At 36.2% G+C, this 18,703-nt stretch overlaps 1 protein-coding gene across 4 annotated transcripts; it reads right to left on the bottom strand.

The window, feature by feature from the left end:
* Window positions 1-260: 260 nt before the first annotated feature.
* LOC104218857 (uncharacterized) lies at window positions 261-3,374 on the bottom strand. 4 transcript variants are annotated; one of them, XM_070155495.1, is made up of 5 exons: window positions 3,242-3,374; window positions 1,525-2,719; window positions 1,284-1,450; window positions 715-1,075; window positions 261-619 (listed from the first exon to the last, which is right to left on the bottom strand). In XM_070155495.1, the coding sequence occupies exons 2-4, from the start codon at window positions 1,640-1,642 to the stop codon at window positions 794-796; spliced, it is 567 nt and encodes a 188-aa protein (XP_070011596.1). In that variant the 5' UTR covers window positions 1,643-2,719; window positions 3,242-3,374; the 3' UTR covers window positions 261-619; window positions 715-793. The 4 variants fall into 4 exon arrangements, with proteins under 4 accessions (XP_070011596.1, XP_070011598.1, XP_070011597.1 ...); XM_070155497.1 differs by having other exon boundaries at window positions 1,525-2,155; XM_070155496.1 differs by having other exon boundaries at window positions 1,525-1,867.
* Between the last annotated feature and the right edge of the window lie 15,329 nt (window positions 3,375-18,703).

The raw sequence follows: 18,703 nt of genomic DNA, 5'->3' as shown, positions 1-18,703 counted from the left end.
AAGGCCCTCAAATTCCTGAATTTTGAGAATATAGTTTTGCCATCATAGAAATGTTGGTTTATTCCATGGAAATGAGAATATAACCGTGGGCAACTCGAGTAGAAAAACATTTGAGATGGAGCTATGGTTTAGTCAAGAGAGGAATGATATAAAAGGTACACAGAGACCGAGCATCTAAATGCAAGTTGATTCAAAGAGTTTCTTGTCTAGGTGAAGTCTGTTACTGCGAGGAAAAATTGAATTTGCTTATACCATCAGCATGCATTATTTGGTACACGTTCAAGAGTATACCTTGTATTTGATAAAGTGAAAAGGTTTATTAATGTTTGGGCAAAAATAATCACTCTTATACAATAAGTATACCAAAAAATAGAAAACCTACACAAAATAAGATTTTCGACATGCTACACTCAATCTTCTATAGCTAGAGGGATCTCACGGGTGCACCAACAGGAAATAAGGATAAGAGACGACTCCTCAACTGTACATAATTCTTCTCTACCCCTTCAAAAGCTCTTCTATTTCTTTCTCTCCATACAACACACATAAGTGTTAGTGGAGCAACATCCAGAGCCCTGCTCCTTCTCCGTGTGCCAATGTTCAGTGTTGTAACTTGTAACTATAAAAGTTTAACATAAATGTAGTTGATCTAAGAAATTAGTAATGACAAAAGCAACCAAACATTTTTAAACATAGATAACTGATGGAGGTTACCTAGCATCAAGTGAGTTTCTCTTGCCAATGGTTAAACGTCCAGAAAGGGGAAAGAATAGGTGCCAAAGTTAATCATTACTCACGGCTGTTTCAACGCTGTTTCACCAGAATACCTAATTGAGGCAACAATGATGAGAAGAGCTGATACAACAGCTGAGAAGAAAGTAAACGCAGATACAATTTCCATGTGTTCTCTACTTCCACATCGTACTTCCCACAAAGGATGACGATCATTCGACTCTGCACTCTGTTTGTCTAGCGAAAACAAACAGCTCATGTCATGTTGTTTTCCTTTAGTGTTGCAACGCAGAAACAAGTCAGGTGCAGCAAATTCGACTCTTGAGAATCTGTGTCCTAGTGGCTGCCAAGAAAAAGTTGGGATTCAATAGTTGAGAAGCTTCTAAATAAATGTACATGTGGCCGCCTCCCAGATTAAAAGGGCCTAAAATTATGGTAACTTGCATATTTTCTAGTATAAAGTATCAAATAAACTTCAAGAGAACAAAAATGACTACCTTGGATGCTTGATACGTACTTCAGCGATTCCTACATAATTTTACGTGATGTACCTGATAACGTGCATGTAGAGGAAGTTCCATGTGTATTTCCTGTTCATCCTTTTGTTCTGATATTAAATTGGAACCCATTTCCAGATGAACCTCAACAAGTGACCGGTTTGACCGAGATGAGGGCAACTCTAAATTTGTATCTCCAAATACAGCACCTTCCCTAAGAACTGCAACAAAATGTGGCAAGCCTCAAAATCAAGAGCTGCAGTGTTAGAAACCTATAGAATCTAATAGTAATTACCACCACGCTGCACAAGGTGTTGTAGCTCAAAAGGATCTGCAAAGACTCCAGAAGGCAGTCTTTCAACAATTATCACCTCACAAGATTTTGGAGGCCTGGAAACGGACTCCGATGACATCTTCAATCTGAGAGATGATGACAGACGCCTATGGGAGCCTTCACCAATCAGATTTCGATGTAAAGCAGATAGTTTTGGTACAAACTTGATGTTGTCTTGCAGTGATACACATGCGCTGGACAGTACGTCATGTGCAATAAAATCTTCAAACTTCAAGTCTACCAAATTGTCATGTTTCCTAAAGTAGGATTTTGTAACATATTTGTCAAGATAAGGTGCATGGACCTGAAGAAGATGGGAAAAGGAGTAAATCTGGTGAATTCTGGAAACAAATTAGTGGTTGTCTCGAATTGTGTCTAAAGTTTTGTTGCCGACTAGATTAACAGTTTTCTGTAAATTTGTATATATTACTAAACACCCTACTGAACGTATCGAGAAGTAATTGCACATCTTGAGATTGTTTAGCAGCTTGGACACTTCACTTGAACTGCAGTATCTAGACATGAGCTGATCCTAGCAATTAGTATCACTGAAATGATCATTGCCAGAATATCAAGAAGTTCCATTGTAAATCTGAGCAAGTTGAATGGAAATCAGGCACTGGCTATATATTAAACACGCAGAGGCACTAGATATATTAAGAATATAGATTTATTCTTGTAAATAAAGATTGTAGCGTCCAGCATAGCTCATCGGATACTACCACATTGGTCAATTTACTAATGAAAGAAGAATGGTATAAGAAAGTCAGATGACTTCGTCCACATGAGATTTGCACATAACTTACCCATTCTAACATAGGTTGAGGCTTCTTAGATTCAAATCTAAAAATCCATTGCAACAGGTCAAAGACATGGATATGATTTTAGATGTGAGGGAAGATTAGTTAGATAAGTCAAGTGAGTTACATAATGAAGATGATTAGTGAAGATGTGAGTACACATCAACATCAAATAAACAAGTTCATGAATTAATAAAGGAGCAGTGGAGGAAGGTAGCAATGGAAATCTGACAAAGTCTCTTATCTAAAATTTCTTCTTCTCCGTTTTCCTGCTCCATTCTTCTTCTATCTTTCTTTATGATTCTCTCTCTCTTTTTTCTGAAAGTCTGTGTTTGTATTTACTTCTTGAGAATGCCCTACAAGTTATTTAATTAGAGCAATAATTAAATTCATTTTTCCCTCAATATTGACTTCTTATGGGTTTATAACAACATTGAATTCAGCTTGAATCTATTGCATTTTCCTAGCATTCAAACTCCATCTCCATATGATTATATGAACCCAACGCTTAGCTCCACTATACCAAAAGAAGGAAAATCATGTTCAAGTGATAATTCCCAATTTTAGGCCAACACGAACAAATTAGAGAAAATAAATGCAACTTCACCACACATTCACAATCTACCTGCAAATTTATTTTCTTTTCTTTGTTTTCCTTTCAAAACACAGAAGTAGCATTACGATAAGATAAAAGACTTAATTTTTAGGGAAAACCCATCATTATACTTCAATATGCAATGTTATGAATCAAGTTTAAGCGAGCCAATATTAATATTAAAAATAAATGGGACAAATAAAAGGTTAACGATTTTATAGAAAACCAATAAATTTGAAAGTTCAAAGATGAAGAAAGCTTGGCAGAAATGGAATCCGACTACCTGTGAGGATTGATCTGATGTTTGTAGGTAGAGAGAGCGAGATGTTGCAGCAAATCAGATCCTATTCCAGGGGAGGAGCAATTGGTAGTGATTTACCAGTGAACCCTCTGCTTAACTTGAACCGGTAACAATAATGCAGGGCCGTTCGATCGGTTCTTTAATACTTTTTTCTTAATGTACTAGTAATTTTTTTTAAAATTTCTATTTTAACATACTTTCTTTTTAATTTGTTCTTCAAAAGTATGACATCTGAAAACTACGTCCCTACTTTACCCTTAATATATAATTTATTGAAACATTCACCACTAATCGTTTAAAATGAAAAGACATACTCCCTCCGTTTTAATTTACGTGGACCCATTTGACTGGACACGGAGTTTAAGAAAATAGAGAAGACTTTTGAACTTGTGGTGTAAAATGAGGCACATATATTTTGTGTGGCTATAAATCATTGCATAAAGGTAAATTATTTCCAAATAAGGAAAGTGGTCATTCTTTTTGGCACAGACAAAAAAGAAAATAGGTTCACATAAATTGAAACGGAGGGAGTATGTAACATTGGTTATTATCGAACCAACTATATAAATAAGATTTATTCGACTCTATTCACAAACATAATCATTTTAATACTAAACATCACTGTGACCTCTCAAGTTAAACTAAATTACATCTAAAACTAGATGATCTCTAAATTCAGCACTAACTTATTTTTGTTATGATAAAAATCAAAATATGGTGGATGTCTATTCTTCCTCCATGATCTTTCTCTCAAATGGTTAATGACATATTCCATGACATATTTTCTTCACTTTTCATGCCTATATAAAGACCTTGTAATAGATAGAAAAATACACACAATTGAAGAAGAAAATTTCTTCCTTCTCTCTATCTCTATTTCTTGTTCATGTTTTACTAAATTGCTTTTATTTCTTGTTCATGTTTTACTAAATTGCTTTTATTTCATAACACGTTATCAGCACGATGCTCTAACCAATTGTATATATATATATCTACAAAAATTTTCCTACATCCAGAAAGATTACAATTAGAAGTCATACATATCATCACATAGTTAAATGTAAAGAGAAACTACATATGGTAAGTAATGAAATGTAAGAAGGTATGATTATCTTATACTTGTCATTCCTTTAAAATCTCATACGCACACAACTTTGTACTATACCTGTATTGCATAAGCACATATTAATATTACATCTTTTATATCACATGAATGGAATAAAATTTTCGAAGTTCTATATGTTAAAATCATAGTAGCAGTTAATTGTTGATATGATGCATGTCATGGTAACCAAGGATATTTTATATAAATTGTCTTATGCATATTTATGTGTTAACTATCTTCAATCTGTCCTGCCGCTTTTAACATTTTCTTTTACTTGGATGAATATTTTTTTTTCCTTTTGGATTTTTACACTTGCATATAGTACCAAAAAAAAGAAATAAAAAATAAAATAAAATTGATCATACTGATTAAAAGCATAAATCATCTTGAAGAAAACAAGAAATACTTCACATCTTTATCTAGGTTGATTAATTACTTCTTTGAAGTTTGGAAAACAAACCAGCTATTGAGAAAATATACTTCATAATTTATGGTCGTATCATTTGAAAGCAAACAATGATTAGTATGACTACTAGAAGAGGTATTTTTGAGTATCCATAACCTACTTGATGTTTGCTACTAACTTACCATTTTTAAGTATTTTATATGAATGATGCACAAGCTACAACTGGTAAGTTGTTACCTATAATGTCACTTTTCAGGTAATATAAATGCTGAATTTATGTATTAGTACTATATATGTGTTGTTACCTATATGGTGTACTTTTGATAAATTTATTCACTAATTGCTTGGTTGAATTGAGTGAAGGAAAGTCATGGCGTTAAATCAAATCCAATAGGTAGGGTATACCCCGAAAACAACAATATTTTTGAGAGAGACTCAATAAATATTATGACAATGATTTTATGATCCTTTTAAACTCTAATAGAATTTAGAAAAAATATTCTGACTACAAACGATTGTATTTCATATAGATGCTACAAATAATTAATAAAGCTTTACGCTGATTTGAGATTTGTACACTTATTTAAGAAAGCAAATTTGATTTGCTAAGTTGCAAATTAGTTGTGCATAACTTTTTTGGCATGTGATTGAAATTAAGGCTTGAGAATGAATCTCAATATTGTTTAGCCTATTATGTCATTAATTGAGGAATAGACATCGGGATCAAGTCCTGATGCTCCATAATGATAAGAGTTGGGTTTGAGTCCCAATTTATTATGGCCTAACATGCCTTTATATTGGTAAGACATTGGATTTGAGTCCCAATGTACCATATTGATGATATAATGATGACTAAAGAAAAATAATATATTTTTCATGAAAAAGCATGAAAATTGTCCCACTTGATTTGCTCCATTCTTGAAGTGAATGTAATAACAATGCATAATAAGTTTCAATGAAGACAAGTGGTTGAACAATGAACGTGGGCGTTCCAAATATCAAAATAATAATAATCATCACTATGATTATAAAAGGAGAACAATAAGGGTTCTCAAAATAGTCCTTCAAAATGTGAAGACAATGCTTACCATCAAATTGGTATGAAAATAATAAAGCACGTCGCTGATTATGATCCATTCCTTGAAGAGAATGTGACTTATGATAAGCATTGAGAATGCAAACCCATTCCTAAAGTTGAATGTGGCAATATGTGATAAAAGCAATGAATAAAGACATGCAATTCATGATTATATGAATACCACACAACTCACCTCTAAGGGAGGTTTGAGTAAAATAAAGAGAATAAATATTATTGTGTGGTTACATGAATATGTCATTGGTCGCGTACATGTGATATGCCAAATATTATTTTGTCATGCCTTATAAAAGTTATTAAAGGCAAAATTAAAGCAAGAAATGATTTTGCTTATGATGATTTTGACCATGACAATTTATTATGATATAATTTTCTCCGTGAAGGAGACATTTACCATATGAATGGTATGATAAAAGATCTTGTAGTACAAAAGTTGTTAAGAACTCCGGAAAAACTAATTTGTTACTACCCGGATGAATAAACTTATTCATGACATTGATATTGTAAAGTCTCAAAAGAAACTTTTTGAGTTTCAAATATATAAGTCAAAGTGATTGGCATATTGAGACTATAAATGAAAGGAAGATTGAATATCTTCATATTTCTATAATCATACCGGGTAAATATGAAAGGTTACCCGATCTTCTTTCTATTTGTACTACACAAATATAAGCATGATGCTGGAATCATATGCCACAAGTAAACTAGAGATTTACTAAAATAAATATTAATTGGCATGACCGGTTGACCATATCGGTTCAATTATGATGCGAAAAATTAATTAAGAATTACATTGACACATATTGAAGAATAGAAGATTCTTCAAGAATCCTCTTGTGCTGCTTATTCTCATGATATACCAGTTAAAGGTTGGGATTGAATCCTTTGATTTCTGGAAGGAATAAAAGGTGATATATATATATGGGCTCAGTCACCTGCCATGTGGACCGTTTACTATTATATGGTTTTAATAGATACATCTATTTTATGGTCACATGTGCATTTGTTATCAACTTGCAGTTTGGTTTTTGCAAGATTGCTTGCTCAAATTATTAGAGCACAATTCCAGAATATAAATTATGATGATTTATCTTAATAATACTGGTTTAAATCCAAGTTGGTTTAGCAGAAATTGTATGCCTCCAATTATAGCTAAATCATTGGTTATGAGAACAAAACTCCCAAAAACGAAATTTGGTATGAGATTTATTATTTAATATACAGCAGCACTTGTACGCATCTAGCCAAGTTATAAAAATTTCTCCCTATCACAATCGGTTCAGGGTCAGGAACCAAATAATTTCTATATAGAAATATGGATGTGCTATATGATTTAATTATGCCACCAAAATGCACAAAGATGGGTTCCCAAAGAAGGTTGGAAAATGTGTTGGTGATCCCAACATTAGGGGGAGAAAATGGATAGCTGAGAAAGTGATACGTGAAATGAATTATTATGAATACATATAGATCCTCGTACAAGAAAATATGAACTTGAAGTTCAAGTGATAATTAATTTATAAATTATTGCCAGACGCATTTGCTAACCCAAAGCTAAATGTCATATTTCAGCTGTTAATGCTCCAACTAGAATAAAGTCCATGAGGGACAGAGTCTATGGCATGCATGAAGCGTAACAGGCCAATCGGTTCTAAAGATAAAACTCCTTGAAGAAGGAGAGGGGCAAAATGGTCATAATAAGGAGGCAAATGCTCTAGAAGAGCACCACGACATAACACTTCGTAAGACCTCATGTGAGAGGCTCAGGTACCTGAAAATAATGAGATAAAGAGATCTCAATAAGTTATGTCTTTATTGTGTAATAATTGAACCGATATAAAATGATCGTCGACGATACTGTTAACATAATGTAGCGCTCAATATTATTAATATTGACGAGGATCTTGAGCTCAAATCTGTCATGAAATTTGGACAGATAAAAGATTGGCCAAATAAAAAATACGCAATGAAATTGACTTCACTTGGAAAATGTGAAGTTGGACGGATAGTCCAACACCTGAAAGTATAAAGTCAATTGAGGTATAAATGTGTTCTTGTGCGAAAGGTTCAAGTCGATAGACATAAAGACGACTTGTGGCACAAGAAAATTAGTAAATATCCTCACATTGATTATATGGAGACATGTTCTCTTATAGTGGATATAGTCACTTCAGGTTTTAATCTGGCAATATATGAAAAACTTGATATGCGTATAGTGGATATCATTGAAAGATTTAAATTGTCTTGGAGCATATTAAGGTTTCCAAGAAATTTATTAAATAAAGCTTCAAAAATCCTTATACGGATTGAAACAATCAGGGCCCATGTGGTATAATCGCCCGAGAGAATACTTGTTGAAAGAAGAGTATAAGAATAATTCAATTTGTCCTTGTGTCCTTATAAAAGGATATGAATTTGAATTTGTTATAATTGCCATGTATGTTGATGATTCAAATATCATTAGAACTCCCGAAGAGCTTCCTAAAGCAGTAGACTGTTTAAAGAAAGAATTTGAAATGAAAGATCTTGGAAAGACAAAATTTTGTCTTGGTCTACAAATTGAATATATGAAAGATGGAATTTTTGTCCTTCAATCAGCATACACTAAAAAGATTTTAAAGAGCTTCTATGTGGATAAAGCACATCCATTAAGTACCCCGATGGTTGTGAGATTACTCGATATAAATAAAGATCCACTCCGACCTCATGAAAATAATGAAGAGCTTCTTGGTCCTAAAGTACCATATCTTAATACAATTGGTGCACTAATATATCTTGCTAACACTACAAGGCATGACATAACTTTTTCAGTTAATGTCTTAGCAAGATATAGCTCCATTCAAGGAGAAATTAGAATGAAATCAAGCACATATTGCGTTATCTAAGGGGGATTACCAGTGTGAGCTTATTTTATGGCAATGATTGCAATACCGATCTTGTTGGTTATGTCGATGTGGGGTATTTATCTGACGCACACAAGGCTTGATCTCAAACATGTTATGTGTTTACATGTGTGGCACTGTCATATCTTGGCGATCGACTAAGCAATCAATCGTGGCTACTTCTTTTAATCATGCTGAGATAATTGCTATTCATGAAGCAAGTCGAGAATGTGTATGGTTGAGGTCTACTATACATCTTATTCGAGACAAATGTGGTTTGAAGTGTGATAAACTACCCATAGTTTTGTATGAAGAAAATACAACATGCATAGCCCAATTAAAGGGAAGATTCATAAAGGAGTTAGGACAAAACACATTTCACCTAAATTATTGTTCACACATGATCTTCAAAAGAATGGTGATACTAATGTGCAACGGATCCGTTCAAGTGATAATATGGCTGATTTGTTCACCAAATATCTATCGGCGTCAACCTTCAAGAAACTAGTGTACAAGATTGGGATACGAAGGCTCAACGATGTGAACTAATGATCTCATCAGGGGAGTTAATACGCGTTGTACTCTTTTTCCCTTACAAGGTTTTGTCCTATTGAGTTTTCCCTGCAAGGTTTTTAATGAGACAACCAAAATGCGTATTTCTAAATATGTGTACTCTTTTTACTTCATTAGAATTTTTATCCCATAGGGTTTTTTCCTAATAAGGTTTTAACGAGGCACATTATTTATGGACATCCAAGGGGGAGTGTTATGATAAAAATCAAAATATGGTGGATGTCTACTCTTCCTCCATGATCTTTCTCTCAAATGGTTAATGACATATTCAATGACATATTTTCTATGTTCAATGACATATTCCATGACATATTTTCTTCACTTTTCATGCCTATATAAAGGCCTTGTAATAGATAGAAAAATACACACAATTGAAGAAGAAAATCTCTTCCTTCTCTCTATCTCTATTTCTTGTTCATGTTTTACTAAATTGCTTTTATTTCATAACAATTTTATAGATTTTTGGCTTTTATTTTTATTTTTTTTGTTTTATTTTCCTCCCCCCCTCTAAACTACAAATTAGCAAGTATTACTGGTGTGACACGACAATACTATCATAACATATAATCTTTACTGCAATACTGACCTACCAACAGAGAGAATGTAAGAGTGAATCCTCCCATCACTTAATGACCGAAAGAAAATAATTTACGACTAAGTCTCTAAGAAAAAAAATGAAGATCTTGACAAACATTAGATCTTATACATAAAACAACTACTAATTAATATGTCACGACCCAAAATCCCAGCTTAAGATTCGTGATGCCACCTAGTCCCTAAGATTAGGTAAGCATATCACACAACAATTCCAAACAGAATATCACAACTTAATATTTTAATAAAACTGGAAAAATGGATCAAAACATAACAAATAGGATAATACAACAATCACAATCTCAAAATCTGGTAATACAGGGTCATAAGCTCTATAGGAGGTACATAATGAGTCTCAAAATACAGAATTGTTTGAAGTACAATAAATCAGTAGAAAGGAAACAATAGAAGGTGACTCCGAGGCCTGCGAGTGGAACAACAGGTATAACCTTGAAGTCTCCACAACAACTCAAAATCAGCTAACTAACGACCGGCACGCTCTGAGGTACCTGAGTCTGCACAAAAATGTATAGAAGCGTAGTGTAGGCATATAAAATTTATTGAATTTAAATTCAATAAATAATTTGGACTATACGTTAAATGTACTAGTCCAAATAAATATTATCGGCTAATATAATTGAATTAATTATATAAATTCAAAATATATGGATTAAATAAATAAGTCTTAATCCATTGGGCTAACCCATTTAATTGGGCTACAAATGAAGAGCCCACTTCATTAGGCCCAAGATATCATCTTCCTAGACGCCCAATTTGGTGTCACGTGTCAAATGATGTGGTGCACCAAGTCAAACGGAAGAGCCAATAGGATCATGTCACGTGTCAAAATGACAAGGCATGCCAAGTCACATTAAAAGGCCAATGAAATCGCGCCATGTGTGCAAGTGACATGGTCTGGCCAATCAAATGTGGCCTTTTCACGCTTCAATCTGATTGGTCGAAAAGAGTTTGTTCTTATCATAACTCCTCCCTTCCACAACTATAAATAGGGGTCTTCATAACCCAAAAAAGACACCAAAAATTATAACAAGAAGCAAGAGAGAGCACGTGGATCAAACACTGCAAATTCCTCCACAAGTTTCAAGCTTCAAGCAATCAAGTTCAAACTCAAGAACGAAGAACAAATCAAGTTCAAGCTCAAGAACGAATAACAAATTAAGGTCAAGTTCAAGCAATCAAGCTAAAATTCAAGAACAAGATCATCGTTTGTGGCGACAACTACATATTCAAGATCAAGCTCAAAGGCCCTTGAATTTATTTATTTTAGAAAGAAGAATCAGGGGAACCATAGAGATTGTACACTCATATTATTTGAAATCAAATACTACGATTGTTGTAATATTTTTCACTATTGATTTTATTTTCTTGACGCAAATTTATTGTCTACAAATTCAGGCACGCCCAGTGGGACAATCTCTACCTCTCATCTCAGCTTTTCATTTACCAAAGTTCAAGAACATCGAAATGGCTTAAAAAAAAATCAACTCCAGTTCAACTTTTAACAAGGCTGCTAATTCCAGGTTCTATGCTGATGTGGAAAACATACTCGAAGTTACCTTTGGAAGCTTTGGACCAGATACAAGGAGCAAAGCAAGCTCGTTAGGACAACAAGCACCCCAAGTGTCGTCCGCATCTACCCTTGTTTTCGGATCTTCATCCTCAAAAGGAGAAAGATCTTCCACAAACGCACTCGAAGGAGGAAGCGATGTTGTTGAAAAAATCAAGAAAACTCTTGCTCTACTTGACCTCTCCGGATCCAAGCACTCTGCTGTGAAGGAAGATGATGATGCTTCAAGTGATGGATCCTCTCCACTTACACCACATAGCATGAGCCAATCAAGGATCAATCTATGTGACGATCCATGCTACTCTCCATCGTCCACAACAATCATGCAAGCCATGGTGACAAACACTTCATCTGTGGAGGAGCAGTTGGCAAACTTGACGAAAGCAATCGCAAGGGTTGACCAAATGCATGCAAAATAAAGATGCTAGAATTGACAAGCTAACCGACAGGGTGGGAATCTTGATGGAAGAAAATCCACCCATGCACCTGGAACACTCCCAGAAGTTCAAGAGATTGATCCTCCCCCACGACAAGTGGCATCCACTAAGGAAATTCCAGTGTCTTCGGAAGGGATGATTCCAATCAATCAACTAAAGGAGTTCATTTAAGGGACTATAAAAAACAAATATGAAGTTGCTTCCAAGTCCTCCTTTACCTAAGCAAAGCCATACACTTCAAGGATCGATATGTTGAAGATGCCTACTGGCTATCAACCTCCAAAATTTCAACAGTTTGATGGCAAGGGAAATCCAAAGCAACATGTGGCGCACTTTGTTGAGACATGCAACAATGCTGGGACTCATGGAGATTACCTCGTCAAGCAGTTTGTCCGCTTATTAAAAGGAAATACTTTTGATTGGTACACAGACCTCGAGGCTGGATCTGTTTATAGCTGGGATCAACTAGAGCAAGAATTTCTCAATTGCTTTTATTGCACGAGACGTACTGTAAGTATGATAGAACTTACAAATACTTATCAACAAAAGGGTGAACCAGTTATCGACATTATCAATTGTTGGAGGAATGCAAGCCTCAATTGCAAAGACAAGCTTAGTGAAGCTTTGGGCATAGAGATGTGCATCCAAGGCATGTTTTGGGGACTATGCTACATCTTGCAAGGTATCAAGTCTGACACATTTGAAGAACTTGCGACTAGTGCCCATGACATGGAGTTAAGCATGGTCTTCACTGGAAATGAAAGGTTGCCTATCTATGAGCCTCGCAAAGGGAACGACAAGCAAGAAGTTAGGAAATGGAGCAAGTTTGTACCCAAATCTGAAAACAAAGAAGTTATGAATGTCAACATATCACATGTGAAGTTCATAACGAAGGTGAGCAAGAAGCAGAGTACGAAATCCACTTCTTTTCAAGATAAGCCAAGTGAAAAGTTGACTCTAAAAGAAATGCAAGAGAAAGAGTACCCATTTCTGGATTCTGATATGCCAGCCATTTTTGAAGAACTCCTCGAGTTAAATCTTATTGAGCTTTCAGAGATGAAGCGACCAAATGAAGCTGGAAAAACGAATGACCAAATTACTACAAATATCACCAACTTGTAAGCCACCCTCTGGAGAAGTGCTTTGTCTTCAAAGACAAAGTTATGGACTTGGCCCGTGAAAAGAAGATCGTGCTTGAAGATGAGAAGGCAAGTGCGAACCAAGTCTCTATCAAATTACTACGAATGACCGTAGGTGCCACAAAAGTAGCCCATGAAAAGAATCAATAGAACAACCAACAAGGAAAATGATGGTGAAAAGACCAAGGAGATGGAATCCAGTTAAGCATTTGAAGAAAGCAAAAGTGGAGGTGCACCATCCTCAAAAGCCATGACATCCAGTGACTTTGGAGGAGTTCTTACCAAGTTGGTTCCGCACGAAGATTTCCCATGAGGGAATTGATGCCTCTTGTTGCCATACTGACAAAGAGGAAGAAAAGAGTGATGACCTACCATTGACACCATCTTTGGAAAAGCTCGTCGAGTCCATTCCTCAAGAAGTTAATGCTTGTGAGGTAAAAGTTACATTCACAAATGACAATCTTCTACTTGGTGACACTCCTCATAACCGCCCATTATACCTGGTTGGCTATATGTGCAACGAAAGGGTAAATCTAATTTTGGTTGATGGAGGATCCTAATTGAACATCTTACCAATTCGCACTCTGAAAGAACTTGGTATTCCCATGAACGAACTCTTAGAAAGTCGTATGATGATTCAAGAATTCAACCAAGGGAGGCAAAGAGCCGTAGGCGCGATCAGGTTGGGAATCACCATTGAAGATATGCAATCAAGTGCATGGCTGCATGTGATCTATGCAAAGACTTCATACAACGCCTTTCTTGGGAGGCCTTGGATACATGAGAATAAAGTAGTTTCATCTACCTACCATCAATGTCTAAAATACAACGAGGGTGAAGTCTCAAGAAGAAGATAGTTGCTGATGATGAGCCATTCACTGAGGCTGAGTCACACTTCGCCGATGCAAAGTTCTACTTGAAAAACCGCATTGTGAAGGAGCTGAAAGCTGATAATATCATGAAAAGCAAGAATGACGAGCCCACAACTAAAAGAGCTAAGGTGACTGTTGGTAGAGACAAAGCTGTTACTGAGGAGGTACAACCCAACGCGAATAAATCTTATAGAGGGAATATTGCGTCTTATGGCAAGAAAGTAAGTCCTACGCTCCAATATGTCCCTAAAAGGAAGAAATATGTAAGTGAATCATCTAATATCTAACCTAACATGCTAAAGGAGTTAACTCTTCCGGTAAAATGAATTGAGGCAGTAAAGTTGTCCTCAAAGCCACTTGCAGGGTTTGTGGACCAAAATCATTTGCAGAATGTGGCACTCCCTATAAAGCGAATAGATGAAGGTTTTGATCCTAACGCTTACAGGCTATTTGCAAAATCTGGATACAATCCCAATGAGCCGTCAAAGTTAGGGAATCTCCCATCAGAAGCTGTGATGAGACAACTACGTGAAGGTTTGGAAAACAAGCAACTGTCACTAGTGCGCATCTCCATAAGAAGGACGAGCAACAATTATAGCACTGTAAAAGATGAATATGCCGCTTCTAACAAGCCTTCTATCTTTGATCGACTTGTAAAATCAACTGTGAGGACTTCTGTGTTTGAGAGATTGGGTCCATTAAAGAAGGGGAACAAGTTCCAGAGAAATTATCAAAGCATAAGAACACACACTTTGCCCAAAATCCAGAAGACCTCTAAGGATTTCCAATGTTTGGTTCCTTCTAGAATGAGGCGACAAACAAAACTTGTGGTTTCATGTAAAGAAGTACTGAAGGTAAACCCATAATGTAATCTACACTAAGGACCGTGATGAAGACAAAGAAAGTGTGGGTTCTTCGTATCATATTACTGCACAAGGTGAGCACGATGTTTCATCTCTAATAGAGGATGGGGAGAAATTGGAGGATGTTTCACCATGTTATCACATATCCTTCAATGATGGGGACCATCAAGAACCTGATGATGTGAAAGATGCTCCCCCAGAACTTGAAGAAGGGGTTGTCATGACCCAAATTGACGGGCCACGATGAGTGCCTGAGTCCTACTTGTCGAACACCCTTAAACATGCATCTAAGATGTAAACATGAATAACATACGTGAGGGAAAACTGTCCAAAAGACATATATACATATACATGCGGAATACAGTGGGGTGAGCCGACAAGGTTGCTATAGACAACAATATTCCCAAAACTGGAAGCCGACAAGGCCACATGCTATCCAATTATACATAACTATCTACAGACCTCTATTAGAATATACAATTGTACAAGGACGGGACTGGGCCCCATCATACCCATATATATGCATACAAACATATCGTACCAAGGTCAAAAGCAGCTCCGAATCAAATGGAGCACACCAACTCTCACTGATCAAGGATCCTAAGGAAGGGGACCGTCAGCTCGTCTACTTGCACCTACGGGCATGAAATGCAGGCCCCAGGGAATTGGGAGTTAGTAGGAATAATGTACTGAGTATGTAAGACATGAAAATCAGTACATAAAAGACATATATAAAACATGGAATGAAGATTTCCGCATGTAAGTCCAAAAAACTTTGTAAATCCTAAAACATTTATGATGTCATGCACGTGCGTATAAATATCGTGTCATGCATAGGTATAGGTGTACATAACATCATCAAGCCTCTGAGGGCATCCCATCATATCATCTCGGCCACTGTGGGCAAAATCATCAACATATACCAGCTGATCAGGTGGTGGTGCGTATATAACACCGTAACCTTTTCCCATATCCCATATACATATAAGTACATATATATACGCGTATGTAACGCCATCTGGTCATGAGTCAATATACATGTATAGATGAATGAAATGCATAAAAATATGTTAATAAGATCAATATAATTTTCGGATAAACTTTATCAACTATGTATTTTTCTGAGACCCATGAATAGAAGATGTAATAATAAGATACATGGGAATTCAAGAACATAGGAACCTCTAATACTCCTATGAATAGAGTCATTTATGGAAGTTATGCATTTGCTCGTTTCGTTTGTATCGTATAGATCATGTCAAAAATAAAGAAGGGATAGCCTTAACATACTTGAGCCGGTTCTCTAGAAAATCCCTCTAACATACGACAATCGCGACAAAACATGTGACGACAAGATCAAAGTAGGGAAAATCCGTATGATTATAGAGAAAGATTGCACCGTACTCCCTTAAAATTTGCAAAATATCACGTTGCTAAAATGCTTAAGAAATCTCGTTTGTTTTAAGAGAATCATGTTACTAAGATGCTAATATGCCAATCTTGAAAACCCGTAGCTTACCATTTTTTTTTATTTAAGCACATTTCTTGAATTTAAAGGGGTCTTATGCTTTAATGGGAGTGGGCCCCACAATTCAAGGCTTTGGTATCACATAAACCCTTTAAATGTGCCACCTTCAAATCTTCTTTAGGAGTCATTAAAGGGTAAAGAGGGTGCTTCCACGTTGGGGGAGGGGGGGCTAAGTTAATCCAAAATCTTTAATTAATCACCCACTAATCCTTAATTAACTTGTTAATTCCCCCATTAACCAATTATCCACATAATTAAGAATTATCTCAAATTACTTAAAATACTACTCACTTTTAACATACCTTATACACCTTACTATTATGGTCATGTAGTACTTTGTATGACACTAGTCCATAAATACCGGGTATTGTAGCTCAGACCGTATTTTATCCCAAATCGACAACCTTCAACGAAACTTATTTTCTTTGATTCGTTTACCCTTTATCCTTCACAACACTTACTTATCGCTTGTTATAAATATCATAAAAGCGTGTAACCTCAGGATAATCTCATTCTCGAGTCTACATCGATTAACTGAAGACGAAACTTTAACGTACGAATACGTGAGATGTAACATCCTTCCCACCTTAGAAATATTCATCCTCAAATATTTTACTCCCCGGGATCTATATAAACTTTGGCAGAGTCGCCTTTGTAACAATACTACTACCAACTCTTCTGTAGAAACTCAATAATTCAATGCCACATAGGCCCACAATCATCAATAACGACAATGGCCTCACACGACCAATGACAATAACTAACACAAGAATCCATACACGTACCTTAAGGTTGTGATGTCTCAGTCGGACCCTTCTCTGGAAGAGGAAATAAGTGAGGATATCTAGATTTCATGTCTTCTTCGGCCTCCCAAGTCATTTCTTCCACATTGTTGTTTCTCCAAAGTACTTTCACCGAAGCTACGTCTTTAGTCCTCAATCTCCAAACCTGTCTATCTAGTATAGATATGGGAGTTTCCTCATATGATAGCTGTTCTATGACCTGGACATCATCAACTGACACGATTCTGGAAGAATCTCTGATACATTTACGAAGCATAGACACATGAAATACTGGATGTACAGACTCCAAGTCCGAAGGCAAGTCTAACTCATATGCTACTTGGCCTACCTTACGTATGATCCTATATGGTCCAACGTATCGAGGGCTAAGTTTTCCTTTCTTACCGAACCTCATGACACCTTTTATCGGAGTTACCTTTAGGAATACCCAATCATCAACCTAAAATTCCAAGTCTCGCTTCGATTATCCGCATAAGACTTCTGACGGCTTTGAGCTGCTAATAGCCTTTCCTGTAGAAGCTTAATTTTCTCAATTTCCTGTTGTACCAATTCTGGTCCTACTAACGTAGTTTCCCCAACATCGAACCACCCTATAGGCAACCTACAATTCCGTTCATGAAAAGCTTCGTATGGAGCCATCTGAATACTGGAATGGTAGCTATTATTATATGAGAAATCAATAAGCAGAAGATGATCATCCCAGCTACCCTTGAAGTCTATCACACAAGCCCGTAACATATCCTCCAATGTCTAAATAGTACGCTCAGCTTGTCCGTTTGTCCAGGGATGAAATGTTGTACTAAGACTTACCTGAGTCCCCAATCCTTGTTGGAAGGACCTCTAGAAGTTAGCTGTAAATTGAGCTCCTCTATCCGAGATAATAGATACAGGGACACCATGCAATCATACTATCTCCTTAATATAAAGCCTTGCATAATCCTTTGCGAAATATGTAGTCCTAATGGGCAGAAAATGGGCTAATTTTGTAAGCCTATCAACAATCACCCATATAGAATCCAACTTACGCTGGATATGAGGTAAGCCTATGATGAAATCCATATTGATTACTTCCCATTTCCAAGTCGGAATCTCCATAGCCTACAATAATCCACCAGGTTTTTATGCTCAATCTTGACCTGCTGATAGTTAGGGCATCGAGCAACGAACTCCGCTATATCCTTTTTCATTCCGTCCCACCAATATACTTCCCTGATATCATGATACATCTTTGTTGCTCCTAGATGAATAGAATAATGAGAATAGTGAGTTTCTCCAATAACCTGTCGATGTAGCCCTGCAATATTAGGGACACATAATCGTCCTCGATATCTGAGGACCCCATCTTCTGTAATCTCAAATGGTGTCTTCTCTTTCTGAGGGGTGGTATCCCTATAATGAACTAACACAGGATCCTCATACTGGCGTTCCTTCACTTCAATTACTAAAGAGGATGTTGTCGTATCCTGAATAGTAATTCCAATATCACTTGAGTCCAGTAATCGAACTCCAAGACTAGCTAACTAATGAATCTCATGGTCTATTCCCCTTTTCTCTAGCT

Source organism: Nicotiana sylvestris, chromosome 8 (assembly GCF_000393655.2).
Source record: "Nicotiana sylvestris chromosome 8, ASM39365v2, whole genome shotgun sequence".
Taxonomy (NCBI): domain Eukaryota; kingdom Viridiplantae; phylum Streptophyta; class Magnoliopsida; order Solanales; family Solanaceae; genus Nicotiana; species Nicotiana sylvestris.
The sequence above is the reverse complement of the archived record's forward strand: the minus strand, read 5'-3'. Positions and strand labels throughout refer to the sequence as shown.

Coding starts and splice junctions, on each gene's coding strand:
- LOC104218857 (XM_070155495.1), bottom strand. CDS start 1,642: ATGTCATCGGAGTCCGTTTCCAGGCCTCCAAAATCTTGTGAGGTGATA. Junction 1,451..1,524: donor ACACCTTGTGCAGCGTGGTG/GTAATTACTATT, acceptor ATTTTGTTGCAG/TTCTTAGGGAAGGTGCTGTA. Junction 1,076..1,283: donor CTCTACATGCACGTTATCAG/GTACATCACGTA, acceptor TTTTCTTGGCAG/CCACTAGGACACAGATTCTC.